Source organism: Ambystoma mexicanum, chromosome 3q (assembly GCF_040938575.1).
Source record: "Ambystoma mexicanum isolate Mex_15411 chromosome 3q, UKY_AmexF1_1, whole genome shotgun sequence".
Taxonomy (NCBI): domain Eukaryota; kingdom Metazoa; phylum Chordata; class Amphibia; order Caudata; family Ambystomatidae; genus Ambystoma; species Ambystoma mexicanum.
The window spans coordinates 67,324,794-67,350,017 of NC_090926.1; the positions used below are offsets into that span (position 1 = coordinate 67,324,794).

General features: G+C 45.8%; 1 protein-coding gene across 2 annotated transcripts in view; it reads left to right on the top strand.

Moving 5' to 3' along the window:
- Positions 1-25,224, top strand: part of LOC138582134 (zinc finger protein 510-like) — a 204,189-nt gene that overhangs the window by 112,005 nt on the left and 66,960 nt on the right. For both annotated transcript variants that reach the window (XM_069653145.1, XM_069653144.1), the window contains exon 5: positions 24,792-24,905. In XM_069653145.1, coding sequence (XP_069509246.1) covers positions 24,792-24,905 — 114 coding nt within the window. The remainder of the gene's footprint in view (positions 1-24,791; positions 24,906-25,224) is intronic.

A 25,224-nucleotide genomic window follows, 5' to 3' on the forward strand; every position in this document is an offset into this window, starting at 1 on the left:
TATGCAGAAGTGTAGATGGAAGCTTATTTGGCCACCTGGTTTGTCATGTAATACCCTTCCAATGTTTGACGCTGTCTAATATGGGATCTGAAATGAAACGGAGAAACGTAACTTCCCCAACAAGAGAGTCCCTTAAAACCTGAATCATGATCACACAAAATTAAGCCCACAGAATTCTTGTATAACAACTACCTAGCCTGAGTGGGGTAAGGGAGGCAGTAGGGGAAGGGGGGATGGGACTGGTCACTTCAAAGATTCACAGACTGAAGTTGAATAAGTACACAAAGTTTATGTTTGAATTTCGATTGAAAAGTCCTCAACTCTGTTCTGTAACGAAATGCTTGCACCTCTTCTTGTGACCTGTTTGTATAAAAATCTAATAAAATTAAATAGAAATAAATAAATAAAGCAGATGGGTAAATGCCTCTCTGTCCTTACTCTAGATGTGTTTCCCTACCTAATACCAAAACTAAGGATCTGTCAATGTCAAAATTCCCAAAGCAAAAATGGCCCATGTTCAAAGTACTATTCTGGCCCTCACAAAAAATAACTCTAAGGTGAAAAGGGTAATGTCTTTGGCCTAGAGTGGTTTATAAATGTTCAAAAAGGAAAAATGCAACATAAAAGCTTCAGAAGGATAAGAGTTCCTTGTTCATTGTTCCAGAGGGTGGTTCCCTTCCGCTGGATTTCTCCTACTCTTTTGTATATTCAAAGATATCATTTCCTTGAGTTTCTCTTGATCAACAACACAAATGGTACACAAAGCAACTTGGCTCTTTGTCTTTATCTTGTTATGATACCTGGTGTATGCTCCTGCCAGGTTTTCACTCCTCTTGATCAGCACAGTCTTTTGCTAGTCCTGATATATCTCTCTCAGGACCTCTTTAGATGATGTATTTCTTAAAGCCTCTTCATCCTGTCCTTGCCTGGTGTGCTTCTCGACCAGGGCTTTGTTATATGCACACACTTGCAACTGCCTGGTATACTCTCCTGTCAGGCCTTTCTTATACAGGTATTTCTTGCACCTTCAATTTGCCTGGTGTACTCCCCTGCCAGGGCTTTCTTATATGTAGGTATTTTCTATGTTTATTGCATTTTTAAAGAAATGCTCACTTGCTCTTTCATGTACTTCATTTTCTTCATTAACAGTTATTTGGGTTTGTCATGGCTTCCAATACACCCTGGTGTCCCTGCTTCCCTTGGATAGACTCACCAGCTCTTGCTGGCAAACTCTGTTTCTCCCGTGGCAAGTCGGTGGTGGTCGTTCATCATTTCCTTACGTCTCGCCGCCTCTGTTCCTCAGCTTCTCCAACTCTTGTGGTTCCTGCTAGGATCTTTGGCTTTGTTTCGGTCTTCGGCTAGGCAAACGCTGCCTCTCAACACCTGCAAATGGCCAGGAGCCCTCCGTCAGCTTCTGGCATTCCCGCAGTGTGTTCTTTCTCCTTTCTCGCGGTCAGCTTTCCTTTTCCTGGTGCTTGAGCCGGTTGGCTCCATGGAACTATCTGCAGCCCCACGGTTTCTTGGTCCGTAACTGAGAAGAGCAGCTTTCTCCAGCCAGCAGTCCGCTTCAGTCAGCTGCTTCTGCTGTTTAAATTTCCCGGCCACAGGTATGCGCTCAAAACAACTAGAGCGTAGCTCGTACTCTTGACCTTGTTTGCTTTGCACTACTTGGCTCATCTTCCTCGTCACAGTATTCTTGTAGTTATGGGAATGAAAGTCCATTCTTGATGAGTTGCATGTAAAGTCTGGGTAAGTATTCTCAGTGATCTTTATGGGCAAGTCTGCTCTGGATGAGTTATAGGTAGAGTCTGAGAAGGTGTTTTCATGAGTCTCAAACGGTAAGTCAGATTTTGACGGCTTTCATACAGTTCTTGTGAAAAGATCATCAGTACCCTTCATAGGTAGATGGGGCGGGGGAGGAGGGTATAGGAATATCCCATTAAGGCATTGGGCATGGATAGGGTATCCTCAAAAGCAGAAGTTGAATACAAGGTATTGGCTGATGGTGCTGTCATGGGCACTAGCGTAGCTAGCACTTCCAAGTCACCTTCATATTCAATTCATGGCAAGAGAAGAAAACAGACAGGAGCACGGTGGGTGAGAGCATGGTGAGCAAGGATAGGGTTAATATCCATTTCATCCATTGGTACTCCCTACTCCCATAGAATAAAATGAGACTTCCTGTTTCCACTAGTATGGATGCTTTTTGTGCCAACCCGGAACTAAATTGAACACTCTAGTCTTCGGGCTTGGCTCTCTATAAAAGCCACGCCCAATGAGCAACCCATGCTTTGTGTGCTTTCTGTAGCTTCGAGCACACGCTTAGCTGGTTCCTGAGACTTCTACAGCTTTCTTCAGCCCTTGTGACCGGCAGATCAGTCTTTTTCACTGCGATCACCTCTCCTGAAAAGAGAAGAACAGAGACCTAAGCTGACAAGTGGTTTTCTACTCACCTTTTTTCAGCGCCCCTCTGGAGTTTTCGCGACTCCTTTTCCACTTGCGGACTGACAAGTCACTCCCGCTCATCTTCTCTGCAAGCTCTTCCGTATTTTCCGTCCCCGAGTGACTCTGGCAACCTGCAAAGAGAAAAAACAAAGGAAAAGCAGGTTAGGACTTAAAGACACTTTGTTGGCAAAGACCTTCATAGACGATACGAACCTGAACTCTTTCACACGCGCTAACCCAGTGAAGCAACTGGGATTCCAAGGACATATAGCACTTATCTTATTCCGAAAAGGACTCCTTTTGTGCACGTCTGCTATTCCCGCAGTACGAAGGTTCCAGTGAGGTAACTGGCCTTAGGACACTCAATGGGAGCTCCAGAACTCCACTATCCAAAATAAACGGTGGAGTTTACATCGCCGAACCAGCGCAGCAACCAGCAAAACCAGCACCAAGTCAGCGCAACAGCCTGCTAGTGCCGCACCGTAGCGCCCCAGCAGAGGCAGGACAGAGAGCCTGCCATTCCAAACTAAGAGGTGAGCCCCCAGACACTATATTGCAGCACACAGAGGGGAGAGGGGGTTCCCTGGGTTTGGGTAGCACCACTCACTAACTTGTCATTCTCCTTCCAGGTTAAACTCCCATTATTCCGGGTGAGAAGAGGGCAGGGCCGAAGTCTGCAAACTCCATCGCTCCTGCAGAGATTCAGGTGAGCGTGACAGGTGCCCTGATACTCTCCTAGAGGCTGTTTCCCCTCATGTCATCCTCCCTCATATAGACACCATCAGGGTCAGGTAGTGGCAGCCGTTGAAAGTAAGCCCAACTTACAGGGGTACCCCTTAATTATACAAGTACCCCCAAACACGCTCACACCAGATTAAAGTTCACCCCTCTAGGGAATTAAGGCCAAGAGTCTTTGTCTTGGAAGGATAACAAGTTTAAACCTTTACAGAAAATGAGGAGGGAGCAAAGAGCTGTGCTCCTGAACGGCACTCTGTCCCTCACCGTTACCAGCTCTTGCAGACTGGTGCCAAGCAGGAGCCTTATATACTGCTTGACTTGGTCACTGGATACTGGCATGCCTCATCCAAAACTGTCCTTCTTCCCTTACAAGGGGTGCTGCAGTCTTCCTTCCTGCATGGCCAGGTTTCCATTTAGGACAAACTACTTAGCATATTGCTAGCTATGCAAGAATACATTGTAGCTTCATTTTTCATCATTTTGCTATTTATGAACATTTATATATAAACACACCTTCCCGCCACACTCTCCATACTTCACTCAATATACTCATATTTTATCTGGTCCAGTAATTCTGCTTAAAACCCTTGTTTTTCATACTTCTGCATGGGTTTTTGATGGACATGAAACTGCTGCTGATCCACTTTGTGTGCTCTGCCAGAGCTAGCGAACACCATGCAATGCCTGTAGTCTATTTTTAGCACAGGCTGCATTCCTTTTGGCATGGAGCATTCTGCTCTTTACCGTGCTTTGAGAAAAACTAACTACAATTTAACATTTTTACAAATTAATTCAGCTAATAGTTATTTACACCTTAGAGATTCTTGCCTAATTGTAAAGCGCTTGGGTGGTGCAGGAAGGCGCTAGCTCCTCCGCAACATTCCCCCCTTTCGTTACTTCTACAGTAACAAACTCAGCCCCACCTGACATATCTACAACCCCAGAAATATTAGTTTGAGTTTCACTGTTTGTTGTATGGCAAGGTGTTTTAGATCCCCCAATTGATACCATCATCTTTGCACTATTAGGGACTATATGAACACAACCTCGGAGACCCAATTGGCACGTGCAGAAGAGGACCAAGAAGAATACGAATACAGGAACCAGTATTTTTACTGCTGCCTCCAGCCATGACAGGACCCAATCAAAGGCAAACAATAGCCAAGTTCTGAACTCCACCTTCTTTCTTCATTTGAACGCCTAGATTGAGCATTGCCTTTATGACGTGGGATAGTAACCCATTCTCAGCATCCTCTGGGGGTATAAAGCTGCAGCAGCTGCTTGTACCCCAGGAGCCAAAAAAATAAAAAAGAATGTCTCTGCTGAGCTAAAAAGCCGATACTCATCAGGTATTCCTCTGAGCAGTGCGGAACTGTCTTTTGAGACAGTTTGATCTCTTCTTTCTTGCCCGCCGTTGAAATCATCCTTTTTCTGGCAGCATACCAAATTCTTGTGTGCTCTGCAAGCTTCTTTCTGCTTCTTTAAGTGCTGGAGTGGCTGTTGGCACCTTGACAGGCATTTCTTCTCCCTTCAGCTGTTCTTCCAGGACTACTAGTAGCACTGAGTGCAGGGTGGCCAGTGAACGCTTGCCCCTCCATGAGGGTGGGAGGTGCAAGCAGGCTTCTTGGCCACAACCCCAGTAGTAATCCATCACCGCTGCCATACCTTTCGTCATATCAGGGATCACAAGAGCGTGGTTGCACTGTGTGTTTGCGCCACCAGGAACTGTTCCTTCATTGAGTCTATGGCTCTATGTATTCGCACTGGCTTCTTCTTTGTTGCAATCCATGTCTGCCTTGTAATGTATTGGGACCATATTTGTGCACACATAGTCTCTATTTGGAATATTGCTTCTCTGCTGTACTCGATCAGTACATCTGCCTGGCACATCACTGTGGTGCCCTGCCATTTGTCATAGCCATTTGAGTAACCTCCCAAGGAAAACACTGGCGGTATTCCGTGTTGCCATTGCATAGCGCTGGGTCTAGATCAATGCTTCTCAAGTGCACACTGTGTGCCTGGAATGTGCACTTTATCCCTCATAGTGCAAGATGTACCAGGCATTGTGCCTCCGTAATTGGGACTGGATGTGGAACTAAAACCCTAGGAGCCCCTGATGCGTGCGGGATAATTCCACCCACGTAACCGCTTTCATTGATTATCTTCCTTCCTGCAGTGCGCCTATCAGAGTACCAGTTATTCAATGTTTCTAAATGCTGGATTTCAGAAATGGCGTCAAAGCCCCACCCCCTCTTTTATATAAATCATGCGTCATTCATAGTTTAGTTTAGTTTAGTTTATTATTTGTATAGCGCCGCCTGGCCCTAGGGCATCCAGGCGCTTGCGATGAATACAACAAGAATAATGAATACAACAAGAATAATGCAGCAGAAATGTACAAATCGATTACATATTTACAAATTTACAGTCTTGGTGCATGCTAGTGCGGTAGGGCTAGGCAGTTTCTTTGGATAGAAGCCAAGTTTTGGTGTTGTGTCTAAATCTGTGAAAGGACGGTTCTGATCTCAGCTCGAGTGGAAGTGAATTCCAAAGTTTGGAGGCAAGCACGGGGAAGCTGGAGCCACCTGCTTTTTGGAGCTTAAATCTTGGGATATTTAAGCAGTGTGTTTGAGCTGATCTGGTAGGGCGCGCTGGGGTGTGGTGCTTGAGGTTGTCGGATAGGTATCTGGGTGCTTGGTTAGCTAGGCATTTGTGTGTGAGTGAGATGGTTTTATATTCAATTCTTTGTGGTATGGATAGCCAATGGCAGGTGCGTCTGGCGTCCGAGATGTGTTCTTGTTTGGGTATGTTCAGGGCTGCTCGCAAGGCGTTGTTTTGTATGACTTGTAGTTTGTTGATGTTTTTCTGACTGGTTCCCAAGTATAGCGCATTGCAGTAGTCAACTTTGGAAAGGACTAGCGCTCTGGCTAAGGTGATGCAGTTGGATGGTGAGAGGTAAGGTCTGCTGGCATTGATAAGTTTACAAGTGTAAGCAGTGGCTGAAGAGATGGAGTTGATCTGTCTTGTCAGTGTGAGGGAGGAGTCGAGGTAGATTCCTAGGGTTTTGACGCTGTTAGAGACGGTGATGTTATTGCCGTCTATGGTGAATGCTTGATAGAGTTTGTCGAGTTTATTAAGTCTGGGTTGGGAACCTAGGAGGAGAAGCTCGGTCTTGTCGTCATTAAGGCATAGGCCATGCTTGGCCATCCATTCTTGTATAATGGAATAAATGTTGTTGAGAGCAGTGAGGTCGGTGGAGTAGTCGCCTGTTAAAGGGATCAGTATTTGGGTGTCATCTGCGTAGTTGGTGTAGATGACACCCAAGCGGTCCAGTATGTCAAAGAGGGGTTTCGTGAATACATTGTATAGAGTGGGGGAGACGCAGGAGCCCTGGGGGACACCGCAAGTGACTGGGGCTGGGATGGCAGAGGCTGTGGGTGCGAAGACTCTCATGGATCTGTTGTTAAGGAAGGAATGGATCCATGCGTTGGCGTTATCTGAGAATTTGGCTGCTGAGGATAGATGTTTGCAGAGGATGTCGTGGTTGACCAGGTCGAAGGCGGCCGATAAGTCAAGGAGGAGAAGGAGGGCTAGTTTACCATTGTCTTTAATGTTGTCCATCTGTGTCTTAAGGTCAATCAGGGCGGTCTCAGTGCCATGTTTGGGGCGGAATCCTGATTGTCTGAGTCCTAGTAAGTTATTTTTCTCGAGGTGGTTCTGTATCTGGAGATAGGCAGCTCTGTCGAGGATTTTTAGTAGGAAGGGTACAGTCGTTATGGGTCTGTAGTTGGTGGGGACATTAGGGTCAAGGGTGGGCTTCTTGAGTAAAGGAAGAACCCAGGAGTCCTTGAGGTTGTTGGGCACTATGTTGGAGGTGAAAGATGCGTTGATGAGGGTGGTGATGAAGGGAGCAAGTTGTTTGGCAGCATCTTTAATGATAGGGGCTGGGCAAGTGTCGCCTTGGCATTTGGACGGTTTAAGGGAGTAGATTATTTCTTCAACCTCTTTAATGGTTATGGTGGAAAACTCAAAGAGGTTATTGTCATCATTTTGGGGGGTGGTGTGGGTGTGTGTAGAGGGGGTGATGTTATCGGAGAGGGTGAGGCTTTCTTTCTTTGTCAAGATTTTGGCTTGTAGTGTGGCAATTTTGCCTAGGAGTGCTTCCTGGATGTTCGTGCACCAGTGGATGTCTTTGTTGCAGGTGTCTGGAATGGGGGAGGGTGATTCGAGTTCTCTCAGGATATTGAAGAGCTCTTTGGTATTAGATTTGGCGTTGCTGATTCTTTCATTGTACATGTTTTTTTTTAGACTGGATGATGGCTGTTTTATAGATGTTCGATGCTAGTGCGTAGGATGTCTTGTTAATGGTGGATGGTGACTGTTTCCATGCTAATTCAGCTTGTCTTTTGGCTTTGCGGAGTGTTTTTAGTTTGGGGGTGAACCAGGAATTGAGGTGTGCTCTTGGTTTGGCTTTCCGAAGCTTGAGTGGTGCTATGGTATTTATGGCCTTAAGGATAGTTGTGTTGTATAGATCTACTAATTCAGTAGGGTTGGTCATGGTGGGTGAGAAGTCGATGATGGGTTGGAGTAACGGGAGGAGTTTCTCTAGTGTGATATTTTTGTTGTTTCTTGTGAGTGTGGGTGGGGCATTGGAGGAGGGCCCTGGTGTTTGAGTGCCTTTGTTGATGGTGAAGGTAATAAGGTGGTGATCGGTCCAGGCGCATGGAGTGTTGGAGAGGATGGTAGTGTTGCAATTGAGGTCAGCTATCCAGTCAAGGATGCGTCCTTTGTTATGTGTGGGTTGTGCGATATGGTGGGTGAGTCCTAATTCTGAAATAGTGTTGGCGATAGTGTGAGCTTTGTCATCTTTCTCATCATTGAGACCTAGATTAAAGTCTCCTAGGATGAGTAGTCGAGAGTTAGGTTTGATATTGTTAGAGAGTAGAAGGGCTATGTCGTCATTAAAGGATAGTATGGGGCCTGGCGGTCTGTAGATGAGGTGGATGGTGATAGTGCTTGTGTGCGTTGTGGATAGTTTGAGGGTGAGTAATTCCGCTGATGTCAGTGATTGGTTTTGTATGTGTCTAATGTTGATGGAACTTTTTGCAATAACGGCTACTCCACCACCTTTAGCTGTTTGTCTGTCTGCACGATAGATGGTATAGTCATTGGGTATAGCGAGTGATAGAGAGGGGCCAGATGCTGGGTGGAGCCAGGTCTCTGTAATAGCTATGAAGTCGAGATCATTAGCGGTGATAATGTCTGCAATGTCTAAGGCATGGGCGACTACAGATCTCGCATTGATGAGTGCACCTTTAATGATTTCGGTGGTGATGCATGATTTTTTGATGTGGGTGCGGGGGGAGGGTGCGATCAGGCCGTGTGATATCTGGTCTGTCGGGGGTGTAGGGCGTGTGCAGTGAGGGGCAGATTTGGTAAAGGTTATGTTTTGTTTGTTGCCTAGATTGGGGAAGGATGCGGGTGTGTGTGTTCTGGATCTGAGTCGGGTGAATCTCGATAATCCTGAGCAGGGATAGGATCTGCTGATAGTAAGGTTCGTGATAGTGGGTTGGCCGATGGGCGTAGTTTGTGATGCTTCTTGGGGGCTGGGGGTGTCTGCTATGCGATGAGAGTCAATGGAGGAGGTAGGCTGGAAGGGGTTGATGTTAGGTAGGAAGGGGGTGGGGCAGGGTATGGGATAATGTCTGGGGCAGGCTAGTCTGCTGAGGCCGTTGGGGTGTAAGCGAAAGTGTGACCCTGTGCAAGGGGTGTCATGGGGGACCAGGCAGAATGGGAACATAATGAGGAAGGTCCAGGTTATCATTTCTGAGTTTAGAGGGAACTGATGCACAAAATCGTCAGAGAGAAGCTAGTGCGCAATGTTAGTACGCAATGGTGCTGCAGTGCGGGTACTAGCGCAGAGAATCGGAGAAATGCTAGTGCACAGTGCTGATACTTAATACTAATACGCAGTGTAATCTAGACGACCATAAGGCACTACACAGTGTCACAGTGGTCTCTAAGCGACCATTAGGCACTACACAATGTCATAGTGGTCTCTAAGCGACCATAGGGCACTACACAATGTTACAGTAGTCTCTAAGCGATCATAAGGCACAACACAAGTGGTCACAGTGGTCTCTACGCGACCATAAGGCACTACACAATGTTACAGTGGTCTCTAAGCGACCATAAGGCACTACACAATGTTATAGTGGTCTCTAAGCGACCATAATGCACTACACAATGTCTCAGTAGTCTCTAAGCGACCAAAGGCACAACACAGGTGGTCACAGTGGTCTCTACGCGACCATAAGGCACTACACAATGTTACAGTGGTCTCTAAGCGACCATAAGGCACTACACAATGTTATAGTGGTCTCTAAGCGACCATAATGCACTACACAATGTTATAGTGGTCTCTAAGCGACCATAAGGCACTACACAATGTTATAGTGGTCTCTAAGCGACCATAAGGCACTACCCAGTGTGAGCAGTAGTCTGTGTTATACCGTGCTGCGAGAACAGGGTTCAGTGAGGCTAGAAACAGTTCAGGTTGCTGGCTGGAACAGTTGAAAAAAGGTTGCAGTAAGGGGCGGTATGTTACCCCAAAGGAGAAGGGCGGGGGATCTAGCCCTATGCTCGGTGGTGTGTACAGGCTAGAGATAGGCACAGTGCACAGTGCCTTCGAGGTGGGCCGGTTCGGAACCTACTGGCTTGTGGTTGGCTCCCAATAGAGGAGAGGGGCCAATCACGATGTTTGCAGGGTAGCAGGGCCGGATGGAGGGATGGAGATGCGGCGGGCAGCCATCTTTAAATGGTGTGAACCTCAGGGCTTCAATAGGTGGCTGGATGCACTTAGAGTGCATTAATGGGGCAGATCCTGGCAGGAAGGGCCGCACTGGGCAACGCAGGAGCAGTGCGGATATTGCTAAATAATTTGCCGCGTGTTGCCTTCAAGATGCACGCTCGTGCTGTAGCTAGGGACTCGTGACATACCTGGTGTCAGCAGCTCCAGCAGTAGATGGAAGGAACTCCTGCTCATGGTGGCTCTGGATTGGTGAGGGCAGAGTTTCTGGCCCCTAGCTCCTGTGGCTCCAAACAGGCACCCAACAGGCCTTAGAATGGCCTTCGAGCTGGCCGCCGGCGTAATCCGCCTGCCGGCGGTTCCAGCTGATGAAATTGAGGCTTAGCCTCGGTTTCGCGCCGCGCTGCGCCCGGCATGGGCGAGTCAGGCGCCGTGTGGGGACAGGGTCAGGCAGGCCCTGTCCGAGTTCCTGGTTCGGCGTGTGGATCCTCTGCTGGGCTGGTGGTGCTGGGGGGGCTCCTGCCCTCGCCCCACGATGAGGAAGGATGGAATGGGGGGTTACCAGGCACCCAACAGGCCTTAGAATGGCCTTCGAGCTGGCCGCCGGCGTAATCCGCCTGCCGGCGGTTCCAGCTGATGAAATTGAGGCTTAGCCTCGGTTTCGCGCCGCGCTGCGCCCGGCATGGGCGAGTCAGGCGCCGTGTGGGGACAGGGTCAGGCAGGCCCTGTCCGAGTTCCTGGTTCGGCGTGTGGATCCTCTGCTGGGCTGGTGGTGCTGGGGGGGCTCCTGCCCTCGCCCCACGATGAGGAAGGATGGAATGGGGGGTTACCAGGCACCCAACAGGCCTTAGAATGGCCTTCGAGCTGGCCGCCGGCGTATCATACTTCCCGTTTCATTAGTTTAAGGAAATTTGTAGGGGTGGCTGGCAAAAAGTGAGCCATTTTGTATTTCTTTTTTTCCAACTGCCCATCCCCCCCTTTACATGGCCACCGCATATAACAGACATACCATCATCCACCCCAACAACCACCAGTGTCATATAAAATAACATAATACTAAAAAGATGCACTTCATAATTTCTAGAACAAATTGATGTATCTTAACTATATCCCTACATAACAGAGAGGTCGGTCAGCCATCCTTGCTTATTTCTCGAGAGGAGAAAAAGGGTTATCAAGAAAGGGAGAGAAAGAGAGAAGGAAAGAGAGAGAGAGAGAGAGAGAGAAAGAGAGAGAGATATAGAATGGAGAGAAGAGAGCAAAGGCAGGGAAGGGGGAGAGAGAGAGAGAGAGAGAGAGAGAGAGAGAGAGAGAGAGAGAGAGAGAGAGAGAGAGAGAGAGAGAGAGAGAGAGAGAGAGAGAGATATATATATATATATATATATATATATATATATATATATATATATATATATATATATATATATATATATATGGACCTTCAAACCTGGGGCTGATCGGTTGCCCAGGTAATAATGGTCCAGTTGTAATATGGGCAATGCTGTGAATGGAACTGGTGTCACTTTCTAATGGAGCCAGGCCGTTCTTTTCCCAACTGAACTGCCTTACCATTGCTATGGCAATAATTGGGTCAAGACTGGATTACTGCAACGCCCTCTTTGTAGGGACCTCGAGCAAGAAAATTGCTAAACTGCAATTGGTACAAAATAACACCCTTAGGGCCGCCACTGGGATCTACAAAAGGGACCACATCTCCCAGGTTCGTAAGCAGGTTCATTGGCTCCCAGCTAAAGATAGAATTGTTTTCAAAACTCTTGCCCTCACGCATAAATGCCTCTATGACTTGGCGCCCCCCTACTTGGTCCAAAGAATAGCGAAGACCACTTCAGCCAGGCCCACCAGGATGGCCTATGCCAATAGGATTTCAATGCTTAAAACCCATAGAGTGCGTGCAGGCATACTAGCTTTCCATCCGTGGCTGCTTGTCACTGGAATGCCCTACCACCCCACATTAGGCTGATTGACTCTCACTTGGCCTTCCGCAAAGCAATCAAAACCAGGTTATTTGTTTGACTCTGAAGGAGCCTGTACCTGGTACCCAAATGTTTAGCCTGACTCTCAAGCAGGATGCAACACCGGGACAGCAATTGCCTGATTTAGTAATGTTTATCACTGTCTGTAACTATTTGCTGATTGTTGTAACGAAGAAACTCTTGGGCTGCTCTCTTTGTAACCCTTAATCAAGCCCTCTTACTTTCACTTGTAACAGTGCCTCGATGCCTCTGGGCTGTAGTGCGCTCTAAAAATCCAAATAAATAAATAAATACAAGGGTAGTCACTATTTCTCCCCACCCCTTTACCGCATGCCACTTCCGCCCCTGTGTGCCTCTGTCCCATCCCCTGGTCAAATATTTATGACCCATCAACATATAGTATGGCTCCTTCCGTCAATGCATGAGCCGTTCATCAGAATAGAAAAATAAATAACACTCCTGTGTATAATCTGGAGTTGCTAAAACAGAGGCCTTGCAAATAGGTTCTTTTAAGTCCTCAAATTGTCTATTCATTTTGTCAGTCCTTTCCAATTTACTTTTAAGTCCTCTGTCCTTCCCTGAAACCTTGTAACAGTGGCCTTGTAGCCTGCATAGTCTAGGATCCATGCCCTACAATAATTACATAAGCCCAAAAAACTGCTACATTTCCTTCACAGTACTGGGCCAATGGGCGGCGCATACTGCCACCGCCCTGTCTGGTAATATTTTTTCCCAATTGCAAAAATTAGTTGTCCCAAGTATAGTACCGCCTGTTGGCTGTATTATAGCTTCTTTTTATCAGCCTTGTACCCTTTGTGAGCCAGCAATTACAATAATGCAACAGAATCGCTCCGGCACGGATGTTCATTTTCACTACATACCAACCGATCAACCACATACTGGATGATTGTGCTAAGCACCTGACTTCAATGTAATCTGTACTGAGGTCACATCTCTCAGTAACCCAACATCATGTGGATTAAAAGTACATAATTGTGCTGGTACATATCACATGCCCTCCTAAAAAAATAAAGACTGGGTCACCACTGACATCAGGGGACACTGTACCTTCCTATACTGCACCATGATATCACAGGGATGCAGATTCCCAAAATAATCTCCCCATTCTGCTTACTGTCCTCAAATATCCCATCAGTCATTTCCTTTAATTGTACTGTCGGGTCCACACATAAGACTGTGCGTTACTCGCACCCGTCCTGGTCTGTTCCAATCAGGACTACTCTTTTGTCTGACACTACTAATCCTTATAAATCTACTGACAATATTGTCCCTGCCATCATCTCAGGGGGCACCAAGAAACCATGGATTAGAAAATATAGAAAATAAAATCTGTGGGCACTCAATTGGAGGCACTGCTTTTGCTAATACCTTGATACCAAAGAAAAATATATCTGGGACCACAGGAACCCTACGGACTACTCATTCCCTCGCCATTGCAATGATTATTACCATTGCTTTAGCTACACACATCCCTGGAGTTGCACACACTACCCCTTGATCTGTGAAATATATAGTTATATTTAGTTTACTGAGCAGATCCCTACCCAACAAGTTTACTGGGAAACTCTCTGAATATAACAAGGGGGCTCGTACTACCTCCCCTCCCACTTTTAATCCAGCTCCTCAGTGTATGGAACTGTAGAAATAGCCCCAGAGAGTCCCTGCGTGTAAAGAGTTTTACCTGATAATGGAAAGTTCCCTCCATAATGCATTATTTAGTTGCACCTGAATCTATCATAAATATAAATTGCTTGTTTCCTATTTCCTCCTCCAACAAGGGCTCCTCTTTAGGGTGTGCGGTTATCAATATCATTGGACATGCGATTGCTCTCTGTGGGCTGTCCTAATCAGAATATGTATTTGTCCCGGGGAATGAAAAAGGGCCGCCCCCGTCATTGTAACTCCTTGAAATGGGGCACCTGTTCCTCCTGCCATCCTGTTAAACTGTGTTCCCTCACCCTGATGTAGTTGTTGCCCACTTTGCCCTTGCCTGTCTGCCCCATAAGGGAACTGATTTTGACCCCTTCGCCCAAGTTGCTGTTGTCCCATTCCTTGGGGCCCTTGGAGTCCCTGCCCTGGAGGTGATGGCCCACAATTAAATCTCATCCCGGGCCTGTTCCTACATTCCCTTGCAAAATGCCCCCATTTCACTGCAATACCAGCACTGTGATGTTCCCAATCCTCCGCCCGGGACCCTATCCTCCCAAAGCCTCCTGCTCTTGCTCCTCGAAATACTCCTCTTCCCCTTGGTGCTCCTTCATACTGCCACCGTGGGTTGGGGTACTGTCTCCCCCTCCCCATTGTCCCTGTCCTCCTTCACCCCATGGTGCCGCAATTGTGGCATTCACAGTTTGTTGAGTGTCTCCTGTCCTTTCCCCCTGAGCCGGTGCCTTCACAGGTGCTTCGATGACAACCTTATTTAGTTTCTTTTCCACTAGGTTTGCCTCGTCCATTTGCCGCTTCTGGACTTTCTCCCTGTCCCGCTCCTTGATTCTCTTACAACGGTGTATTATTATACTTTGTATCTCTGCCCACTCTTTGGCTTCAATTCCCACAATTGTATCTAGTGCCTTTTGGACCTTTTTTTGTAATCCCCTCTTTACGATAAGATAGAAAAATGGTACTGTCTCAATTCTCCACATTTCCTGTAACTTAAGAATGAACCTCCCTGGGTCCTCATCATCACCCATTATGCACTCCATTAAAGAATGTAAGTCAGTGGTATCTGGGTACATCCTTCCGTGGGGCATCCCATAACCTTGCCCTTACATCATTAAAGGCTGCTCCATCATGTTCATTATCTGCAAGGCTTATCCCAGAGTACCCCACCCTTGCCCATATGTCCCCAGCTTGGTCCCCAACTATGGCGACCAGTAAACTCTTAAAATCTCCTAGCGCTAAGGCTCCCCTGCTGTTTGCTTTTCAAATTCATAGATCCATTTACTAGCTCTGGCTATAAGCTGGGGGAGAGCTTTAATCAAATTATTTTTGTCCATTTGAGGCCATGGCACATACTGTGTTATCCCTACTCCTTTATGTATAAGTGGCATCTGTATATCTATTCTGTTTTCTACCCCTTTTGTAGTATTATTCTGATCTTGTAATGCCACCATTAAATCTGGTCTATTTCTTGGTATGTCCCTCCAAACTGCCTCTTGTGGCAGGGACGGGTTTCTCACTACCTCCTCTCCTTGATCTCCTTCTTGCCCTGCCTCTTCATTATTTCTACCATCTTGATCTTCCCCTTCATTTTCCCTTGCTTGTTGTACTTCTTTTCCCAGGACCGTCCATACCCTCTGCCCATCATCGTTTTCAACACAAACATTTCGTATTGCCCCAGGGTTGAACCTAAACAAAGAAATCTCCTGACTTCCAATCACCTATTTTCTGCACCGTTACCTTTATTTCTGGTGCTACCACTTCACGTTCTTGTAACCTGACCAACCTTTCATGCAATGCTCTTAACTCGTCTGTCTACTTGTGGACCCTCTGGGTACACCAATGCTACAGGCATTTCAGAGCTTGTGGAAGGGTTATATGGAAGTGCAAAAGCTCCTGAGTCCCCTCCCCTAGTTGCTAATCCTGTTGACGCTCTCTCTTCCACTGGAGGCTTATAGACTGGGTTTGTATACCCTACTGCAGGTTTAGACATTACAGGTTATATATCCTTACATTGGATCTCTTTTTCACCTTCCTGATCTTCCATATTCTCAAATACTTGGCAGAGATCTAGAATCTCTTTTCTCTTTTGGGACTTGTTCCCTTTATATTTTGCTGCTAAAAAGATGGCCATTTCTTTCGAGCATGTTTCTGTTATGGGAAACCTGCTCTGGCCAGGAGCAGGACACCCCCCTTCCTTTGTTTCTACTATCCATTGTTTATTTAGTCTGTCACAATACAGTGGCAGAACCTTATGCATGTGTTTTATTGGGGTTTCTTCCCCCATAATATTGCGCGTGTCCCTAATGCTTCTCTTAAACCCTACTGCTATGCATGCTTCAGCTTTTTACAGAAAAATACAGATCAACCCACTTTTCCTCCACCCCCTTTACACTTATTCCACTTGATTTCACACATACATACACACACACACACCGCGACTCATCCCCCTTCCTTCTTTTTTTACCACAAAAGACAGCAAGAGAAAATATACAAAAATAATTGACTAAAATCCAGGCCCATTCCGTATACCGAGACACAACTGTTTTCCTTATATCCTTTAGAATACCACTTTCCCAGCATGTTTTAATATGCTAAGGATCCTATTGCTTCTATCTTCATCAAAGAATAATGGGTGGTACTACCTTCTCAACCTGTTATGGTGGAGGATCCCTTACCTCCTAGTCTTAATAAACTGGGGCTCCCTTTCATCTCCGTCTTTTATACGCTGAGGTTCTCTTTCATCTCAATCTTTTATATGCTGATGTTCCCTTTTTCCATTATAAAAAGTAGAAAAACAGAAATATGCAACAATTTCAATACATACCCCACCGCCTATCCAACCTACTCCTTAGCACATCACCTGAAATCCTATCCAATCTATCCTATCCAAGCTATTCCTTATCACCAAAACGTCCTATTCCATAATACATCAACCACATCACCATACTATCATTCACATCACCTATACTATTATTCACATCACCATACTTATCATACTTACATGTTCCCATGTTATCACTTGCAAGAGCATGCGTGTTTCACTTGAGTTTTCCTCCGTTACAAAGTTCCCTTGCTGGCCTGTCTTTCTGGAGCCACGCCCAGCTTCAGTGAGCAGAGAGGATTTCTTTTAAAATGGCTTCTACTAAAACTGCTCAGGAAACACATTTTTTTTATTTATTTAGGGGACCAGTCACTATAGATGGGCGTGGCTGACTGGCCTGGGGCTTCACAAAGTATGGGGCAAGAAACTAAGATCACATCAAAGGTCACCACTGAAAGGTAGCCCAACATACAGGGGTACCCCTTAATTATACGAGTAGCCCAAAAAGGCTCAAACCAGATTAAAGTTCACCCCTCTAGGGAATGAATGCCAAGAGTCTTTATCTTGCAAGGATAACACGTTTTAATCTTTACAGAAAATGAGGAGGGGGCAAAGAGCTCTGCTCCTGAACGGCATTCTGTCCCTCACCGTTCCCAGCTCCTGCAGATTGGTGCCAAGCAGGAGCCTTATATACTGTTTGACTTGGTCACTGTATACCGGCATGGCTCATCCAAAACTGTCCTCCTTCCCTTACAAGGGGTGCTGCTGTCTTCTTCCTGCATGGCCGAGTTTCCTTTTAGGACAAACTACTTAGCATATTGCTAGCTATGCAAGAATACATTGCAGCTTCATTTTTCATCATTTTGCTATTTATGAACATATAAAACACACCTTCCCGCTATACTCTCCACACTTCACTCAATACCCTTGTTTTTCATACTTCTGCATTGTGTGCATTGAGCCTTTAGTCTGCATGGGTTTTTGATGGAAAAGAAACAGCTGCTCAGCCACTTCGTGTGCTCTGCCAGAGCTAACAAAAACCAGGTAATGCCTGTAGTCTATTTTTAGCACATGCTGCATTCCTTTTGGCACGGAGTATTCAATTTAACATTTTTACAAATTAATTCAGCTAATAGTTATTGACACCTTATATTTAAATACTAACTATCTTCATTTAGTGCCTGGCCACATCTGTGTTTGATTATTTTTGCATGAAAACAGCTTTCTCAGTGCTCTAGTGCTTAGAGAAGTCTTGCCTTATCGTAAAATGCTTGGGGGAGGAGGGGGCAGGAAGGTGCTAGCTATTCCCCAACACCGTCCCCAGGCCACATGGGGAGTGGTCACCGCTGGGAAAGAAATGATGACACCCATTAGATTCATCGCATACCCTTGTAGTAGAATGACTGAGACAAAGAAGAGCACTAGAGCAATGCAGAGCAATGAAGGCGGGAAGCCAGAGACACGTTCTAGTTGTTGGGAGGATCCAATAGGTGGTGGGACATTTAAAAACATCAACTGTCAAGAAACACAGAGAAGCACAACTCCCGACGCGGGTCGGGATACTGAGAAGAAGCAAGTTGCAGTGGGGGAGCGAGTAAGCTCCCGGAGGTGCCGTCACAAGAGGCGTGGAAGCCAGTGGTTTGCTGCATAGAGGCCAAGAGCACAGGAAGCTGTGAAAGAAGGCAGAGGCATTGCGGGTACCTGCAGGCCGATGAGGCACCTGCAAGAGGAAGAAATGAGCCACTGGGAGAATTGCATACCGCAAAGGGCACCAAACGAGCCAGGAGAAACCAGTGAGCCCAGAAGGGGGAGTTGGGAAGCCAGGGTGCCCTTTGGCATACACTGCACACCATTCAAGGAAAATTACATTAACTGGTTGAGCCCGAGCAGGGAAGCTGAGACGCTGAATGAAGCAAGTGAAACCGGGTCCAGGACCCAATGGTTGAGTGAAGAAAATTTAAAAGCGTGGAACTGTTACACATTAAGAAAGTCCTGGCAGGAGGGTACACTAGGCAACCTGAGTGCAAGTAAGCGACCCGCTCCCAAATACAAGGGAACAAGTTGAGAAAGTCTTGGCAGGAAAGTACACCTGGCAAGCTGATTGAGAGTCTGGGAAAAGCACCCAATTGTGTTAAAACAAGGGTATTGAAGTGAAGGAGGAGAGTGTACCAGACTGACTGAGGAGGGTCTGGGTCTCACTTTCATGCTTGGCAAGGAGCTGCATATAAACTGAGGAGATCAAGAGAAGGGAGTCATCTTCTTGAGTATGTGAAATCCAGGGGAAGAGAGAGTCATTCCCCCTGGAGTTTGAACTTGAACATTGTGACTTGTGAAAGTGAGAAAGAGATCAAAGGAAGAACCATAGCCTTTGAAACTGTGAACTGTAAAGAGCCTGAGAAACTCTGGGGAAGGGAATCCTCTCCTGAGACTTGTGGAACTTTGGTTGTTTATTTCTTTTTGCACCTTTTGGAACTTTATGTTGGAAATGTGGAAAAGAGCTGCAGATGACCAGTTGAAATGCTATTTCCCTTTTTACTTTATCTTGAGTTTACTGTGTAAGGGTGAGGTTAGGATTTGGTCACAGGACGGAGAACTTTACTGTGGATATTCTGATATCGACATCCTTTGGTTTTGTTGAGGCAGGTAAACCCCTCTTAGAGTTGGCAAACCGCAATAATGCCTGAGTGTCTGAGTCTTACTCCTGGTTCGTTACAGGTCCTAGACCCTCCCCTGGTGGTCAGTGGTTCTTTCTTTCCAACTGTGATGAGGATGATTTCCTCTAATACTTTCAGTGACTGCTTTTGGGTTACAGACCCTTCTCTGGTGGTCTGTGGTTCTCCTTTCCCCACTGAGGAGGATGATTTCCTCTAATACTTTCAGTGACTGCTTTCTCTGGTTATATTCAGTAGCAGGCTCCCCAATACTAGTGTGAGAGGGAGCTTCGTAAACCAGATTTCCTTCTATCTCTGTGTCCCTTCCAGCTCTCCCATACCTCCTGTTACCCTGTGTGGGATCGTGGTACATCACCAGGACTTCCTGGGACAAAAGGTCTTCCCTCCGACTCTGCTGGTTCACTGCTGTTGATCCGTCAGCTGCGCGGAAGTTCCCACGGCACTTCATCAGGGTCCTCTTCCCTATTATGGCTCAACATCGCTTGGACCGCTTGCGGTGGTTCGCCTCCACACCTGCTGGCAGACTCTGCAGGGTTTGACACAGCCGCGCTTGACACAGATGGGCTTGTCATATTTGATAGTCCTTTGTTCCTTTTTATACATAGTATCGAGCTCCTCCCATGCGGATTGCAAAAGTCCTTTTTCTTTGTTAACAACCGACTCCTTATGCCTCCTCTGTGCCTACTCGTTCCAGTGCAAGCACAGTCAATGACCTTCATGTCTCCTGTGTCCCTCTTCATCCTAGTACTTGTGGCTTTAAGATTATCTCCAGTATGGCAACAGTACATGGGTTGACCTTTAATAAAGTGGTTCTGAACAGTGGGAAAGGCTAGCGAATGTTGGGGAGTGGCAACATTCAATGGGCTGTACCCCAGGCAATAGTCCTTGTCCCCAAAGGGGGGGTCCCTCCCCATGAGGTCCTTGCACATTAAACCAACCTTAAGGGGACTATTGTGAATCGTCACCTGCACCCCTAACAGTACTTACTGTATCACAGGTAATGGAAGGAGCACTCAAGAGAGCCCAAAGGGCCATAATCAGGATTACCCGATGACTCCATGTCATTGTGGACGACATGCCCCAATCCTAAACTTTCATTCCTATACCAATCGCATTTTGTGGGTTATCTTGGGTCATTTCTGTTCAATAACATGGCATTAAATAAAACCACAGTAAAAGCAAAGCCAGGACTAAATATAGATATTCTTAATGGCATATGTTAGGGAAATGTATAATTCTTATGCTTCATCCCCTCTCCTAGTGAGGCCCCCAGAACTTTCTGCTGGATTTATGGACCTTTTTCTGAAATCCTGAATCAGTGGAGCCTTTCTCCACTCATTACTTCGTATGGGCTCTGTCTTTTGGAACTCAATTCTTTGTATTTTACCTGCATTATGGAGTCTATTTTATTTCCTCCATAAATTCCTTTTCTTTATCCTAGATTAACTACAGTTCTTAAGGATAGAAAATTTATAGTCTGAGAGATTGGCACAGCCCAGCTTACGTGGAGTGCCAAATGCATTCCTAGTATCCCCCTTCTCTCTGTTCCTGTGACTTTTTAGTCACATAGACAATCTCTAAGTTCTAGCCGGTGGCAGTGGATGTATTCTACCAACTATTGTGTGATTTTCCTAGTGCAGGCTATGTCCATAGTCTCTGTAGTACACAATAGGGCCACCCAAGTACTAACCTGGCACCTCCCTTCTTTTTTCGCCATTACTAGCATGGTTGTTCATCATCACTTCTTCTACCAGTCTGGGAGGGGAGGCCTGTGTCTGTGTTATGCCTTTGGTGGGAATCCTTGGATGTCCCCGCCAAGACTCCAGAGTGTCTGGACAGGCAGGAAGTGGGGGAGGAGTTTTCCACCCCCCTGACCTTTGTCTGCCAGAGTGCCTGAATGGGACCAGCTCCCACTGGGGATCTGGCTGTCCTGATTGGACAGCCAAACACCCCTTTTCTAAACTGCTGAGGAAGATTGCAGATTAGTGAGTGCTGGAACTGTATAAAAGGTGAGGCTCCTGGAGTGTAAAGCAAGTCGACCACTGGAAGCTGAAGTAACCGAAGAAGATGACCAGAGACGCCTGCAGACACTTTGCAACACTGTGAAGCAAACACTGCTGTCCTGACCCTGTTGTCTGTGCAGCAGAGCAACTCAGAAGAGGACGACCCCTTCCTTTTGACTGGTGGGGACAACCAGTCCTAAGACTAACTTTGATCTTAGTCATCTCCCGAGGTCCTGTGAGTTTCCAGAGTTGCGTACCCCAATACCAGGAGACATGCTGCACATTTCGAGTGCATCGTCATGGAAAGGCCCAATCTGTCCAAGTCTTTGCTTAGCCCACAAGACACTCCAGAGACCCAATCCAACTCAACCAGGCGCCCTCATCAGAGTGTGGGACTGCAGGAATCGAAGAAGATTGACTGGGAGAATCGTGTCCTTTGTTGGTGCTGCAGAAAAGTCACCAAAACCGCAGAGTGACCAAAGAAAATGATGAAAGCCGTGCCAGAGGTCCTCCATCGAGACTGCTGCTGAGAAATCCTGTTCATTGTCCTGCCTTTCATCACCAGACCAAGGAATCCGGAGGACTGGTCTAGAGCTGCAACATTGCAGAGCCTTCACCACAAATATGTTCTTCAAACCTAAGGTATTGTGGGGGAAAGGGTATTGCTTACCTTATTCCAGAAAGTCACTCACTCCAGTATGTTGGAATGCACGTAAATGTGTCCAGAGCAACCCCCTCCTACCTCTGACTCAAGCTGCTGCTTGTGTCCCTTTAGCGAGTCCTTTAACAGGGTCTCCAACATTCAGTAAGCCTTCTTGTATCTTCTTTTCTAGAGACTAGAAAGTATCCACAGGAACCTTTGACTCGTGCTGCTTTTCAAGACTTTTAGCCTCACCGAACTGCCTTTTTGCTAGGGTTGCGTTTTGGACCTTGAAAGACTTGCTGTGCAGGGAAACTGCCTCTAGAACCTGAAGCTCTACTAGGATAACACTAACCAACTGTTTTCCTTCCCAAAAATCAATATCTTATATGTGTATGCTGACTAAATGTAATTACTGTATTACTTTATGGGTGCATGTTATTACTGATAGTACGGTAGACCTGTTCAACTCCTGCAACAATTGTGCGCGTTCAACCACTACCAACTAAGAAGTGGCCTTTTGAAAGTATTGTAAAGTATACCTATGTGTGTTGGTTTATTGTGTTAAGTATTTAACAGTGACTCTTGTGTAAGTATAATGTATATTTTACTATACATTTATGTGTAAGTGTTTCTTTGATGTGCATTACTAGCTAGGTTCGGTGTTCTTACCTACAGCTCACATCTTCCTCTTAAAATAAGCCTGGCTGCTCTGCCACTCTAAGAAGGTCCCTGAGTAGTACAGACTGATACTAAGAGTTGGAGATCTACAAACCACTGGGATGGCTTACTAAAGTCTTACCTCCAAGTGGGAATTTAGGAAAACTATCCTAACAGCATGTATATTTAGTAAACAAAGCTCTAAGAGTGTGAGTGCAAGGAGCAACTGGGAAGGCACAAGGATAACCGAGGCGCTCAGTAGGGCTTAATGATCAATGTGGAGACGGTAACTGAAAGTGCATTGGGGATCCAGGTTTCACTGGGACGCACCACGTTCATGCAATAGACTCAACTAGCACAGGGATCCCAGAGTATCTTACTGTGGCAGGGGAGGTAAAGGAGACCTCACCTTGACAGCTACTTGTTCAGGAGGTGTCTGATGATGACCGTGAACAGTTTATTGAGCTCATCTGTGGAACATCAAAACTCTTTCTGATCACTGCCTGACCGCTGGTTTATCACTTGGAGGAACATACTTAGGGCTTCATCACGAGCTGGGTGGTAGCCCTTAAATGCGGTGGTAACGATATTACCGCCGCATTTATGGGCCGGCCCTATCACGAGTTGGGCGCTAAATGGGCTGTTTTACCTCCAGCTTTTTTCTGGAGGTGAAAATCCTATTCAGCGCCCTGTTTTCGGTGTAATTACCGCCAGCTGTATAAGCATGCAGTATTTGCACTGAAAATCCCCTATTGGGTCCTATGTCCCAAGGAGGAATACGGCTGGACCTGTTGGCGCAAATGCTATTACAGTTGGCCGGTATTACAGCTGGGATACCGCCCAACTTCATCACTGTGCCACCTGCAACTGTCCTACAGCATTTCTGCTATGCCCACAAGTGTTAGCTTTTTGAAACATTTCAACACGGTTCCAGCTTCAAAACTCTACAAGCAAAAAATTGGTGTTCGATTTCATGTTAACAGAAAGCATTAGTTTCCACATACTAGTGAAATAGGAGGCTGGAATTCTGCTTTGTGATGTCGACCTGACCCCAAAGGCATGTGTCATGTCAAAACATAACATAAGCTGTATAAATACATTTTGATGATTTGGCTTAAAATCATCACAAGTATGATAGAACCCTTAGAGAGTAGCTTTTTATTGGACTTGCATTGTTTACAAAGCTGTATTTGATTAAGTATTTTTTGGAATGACCATTGATGGAGCCTGGGGAGCTATGGGGGCCTTAGATCAGCTGCGCCAGCAAAAGACCATAACAATATTCCAGGTCCTTTAAAAAACACAGCAGTCTGTCCATGTCGGTTCCTTCGCTTACCCAAAGGTACTTCATAGTAGCTGGCCCACAACTGAGCTGTACACAGTGGAATGCCATTTTCTGACTGATTGTGGTGTGTTAGTCACTTAAATGTGTTTAACACAACTTTGAATCGTCTGTGTTCTAAACAGATTGATGCTACTACAAGATGTTGGAAAATGTCTCCTCTCCTTCCCTTATCCACATCCACCCTTAGCCGTTATAGCTGTTATCTTTAACAGAATTAGAGACATGAAGAGATCTGGGTACAGCATTTCATGAAATGGTACATTTTGTTGAAATGTTCTGCAACTTTGTCATGATTGTGAAGCACATTGAAATAAAATGACAACAATTTTACTGTAAGAAATACTTTCAAAGGCGGCAGGTGTGGCAGAAGACTCGTTGAGCCAAATTCTGATTGAGCCATTAAACTACACTGAGAGGGCTTCTTGTGTGTACGCTCACATGCAAGAAGTCTTGTCCATGCAATATTGAAACGGGTTTAGATTTCTGTGCTTTTGTATGGCCAAGCCCAAAAGTAGTAATCCCGGTGGAATCTGAAGCAGGTGTACATTTAAATTGAATGGTGCATGATTTACTGGCACAGACAGGGTCTACCACAGGAAAATGCATACGGCTTCCCACACTGCCTACATTGAAGTGACACCCATTACGTTTTGAAGGATATTCTATCTTGAATTAGTAGTATTACATTATCAGAGAAAGCCAGAACTGATCTATATACTAATGTGAATTTAGGACACCGGGACACTTGAGACACCTGGGTCTCTAAAATCTAGTGGCATTAGCAATCTTTTTAAGCAGAATTCTGAGTTTTCAAACGTCAAACTTTTGTGTGTTAACTTGCATATTTGATTACATCCCTAAAAATAAAAATTCCCCCAACTATGAAAGCTAACTTTGTTGGAGGTCTCAAAATGTACAGCACAGATAGCAAACGAAAATGACTTCTGAGTGTAATTCATTAATTTCTCCCTTTACTTATCAGGGAATTCAATTCTTGAACCTGATGTGGCGTTCAGTGGAAATAATGAGGAGTCCCTACATCTGATCAATCCACTCAACACAGAAGGGAGACAAATAAGTGACTTTGTTGGGACAGGTGAGTAAGAACGTCTTTGATAAGTGGGCTGGTAAAATTGAAGATATATCATGAGGATCCCAGCCTTGCACTACTGACAAACCATCAATGCAGTATTTTTGAAGCCGTAGCATCTTTGTGGATTTGAATAACTTTTTCTGAATGAAGGCATATTCTACCAAAATCTAACCCAAGAAACAATTTTGAAGTGCAGCTTGACAAAATTATGAGGAAAAAAAAAACAAATTCACTTTCTCTTCTTTCAGTTTGCTTTGAACAGTGCATGTGGTGTTGATGTTTTGATTTTATGTATTTTTGTCCAACCGGGGATGGGGTGATT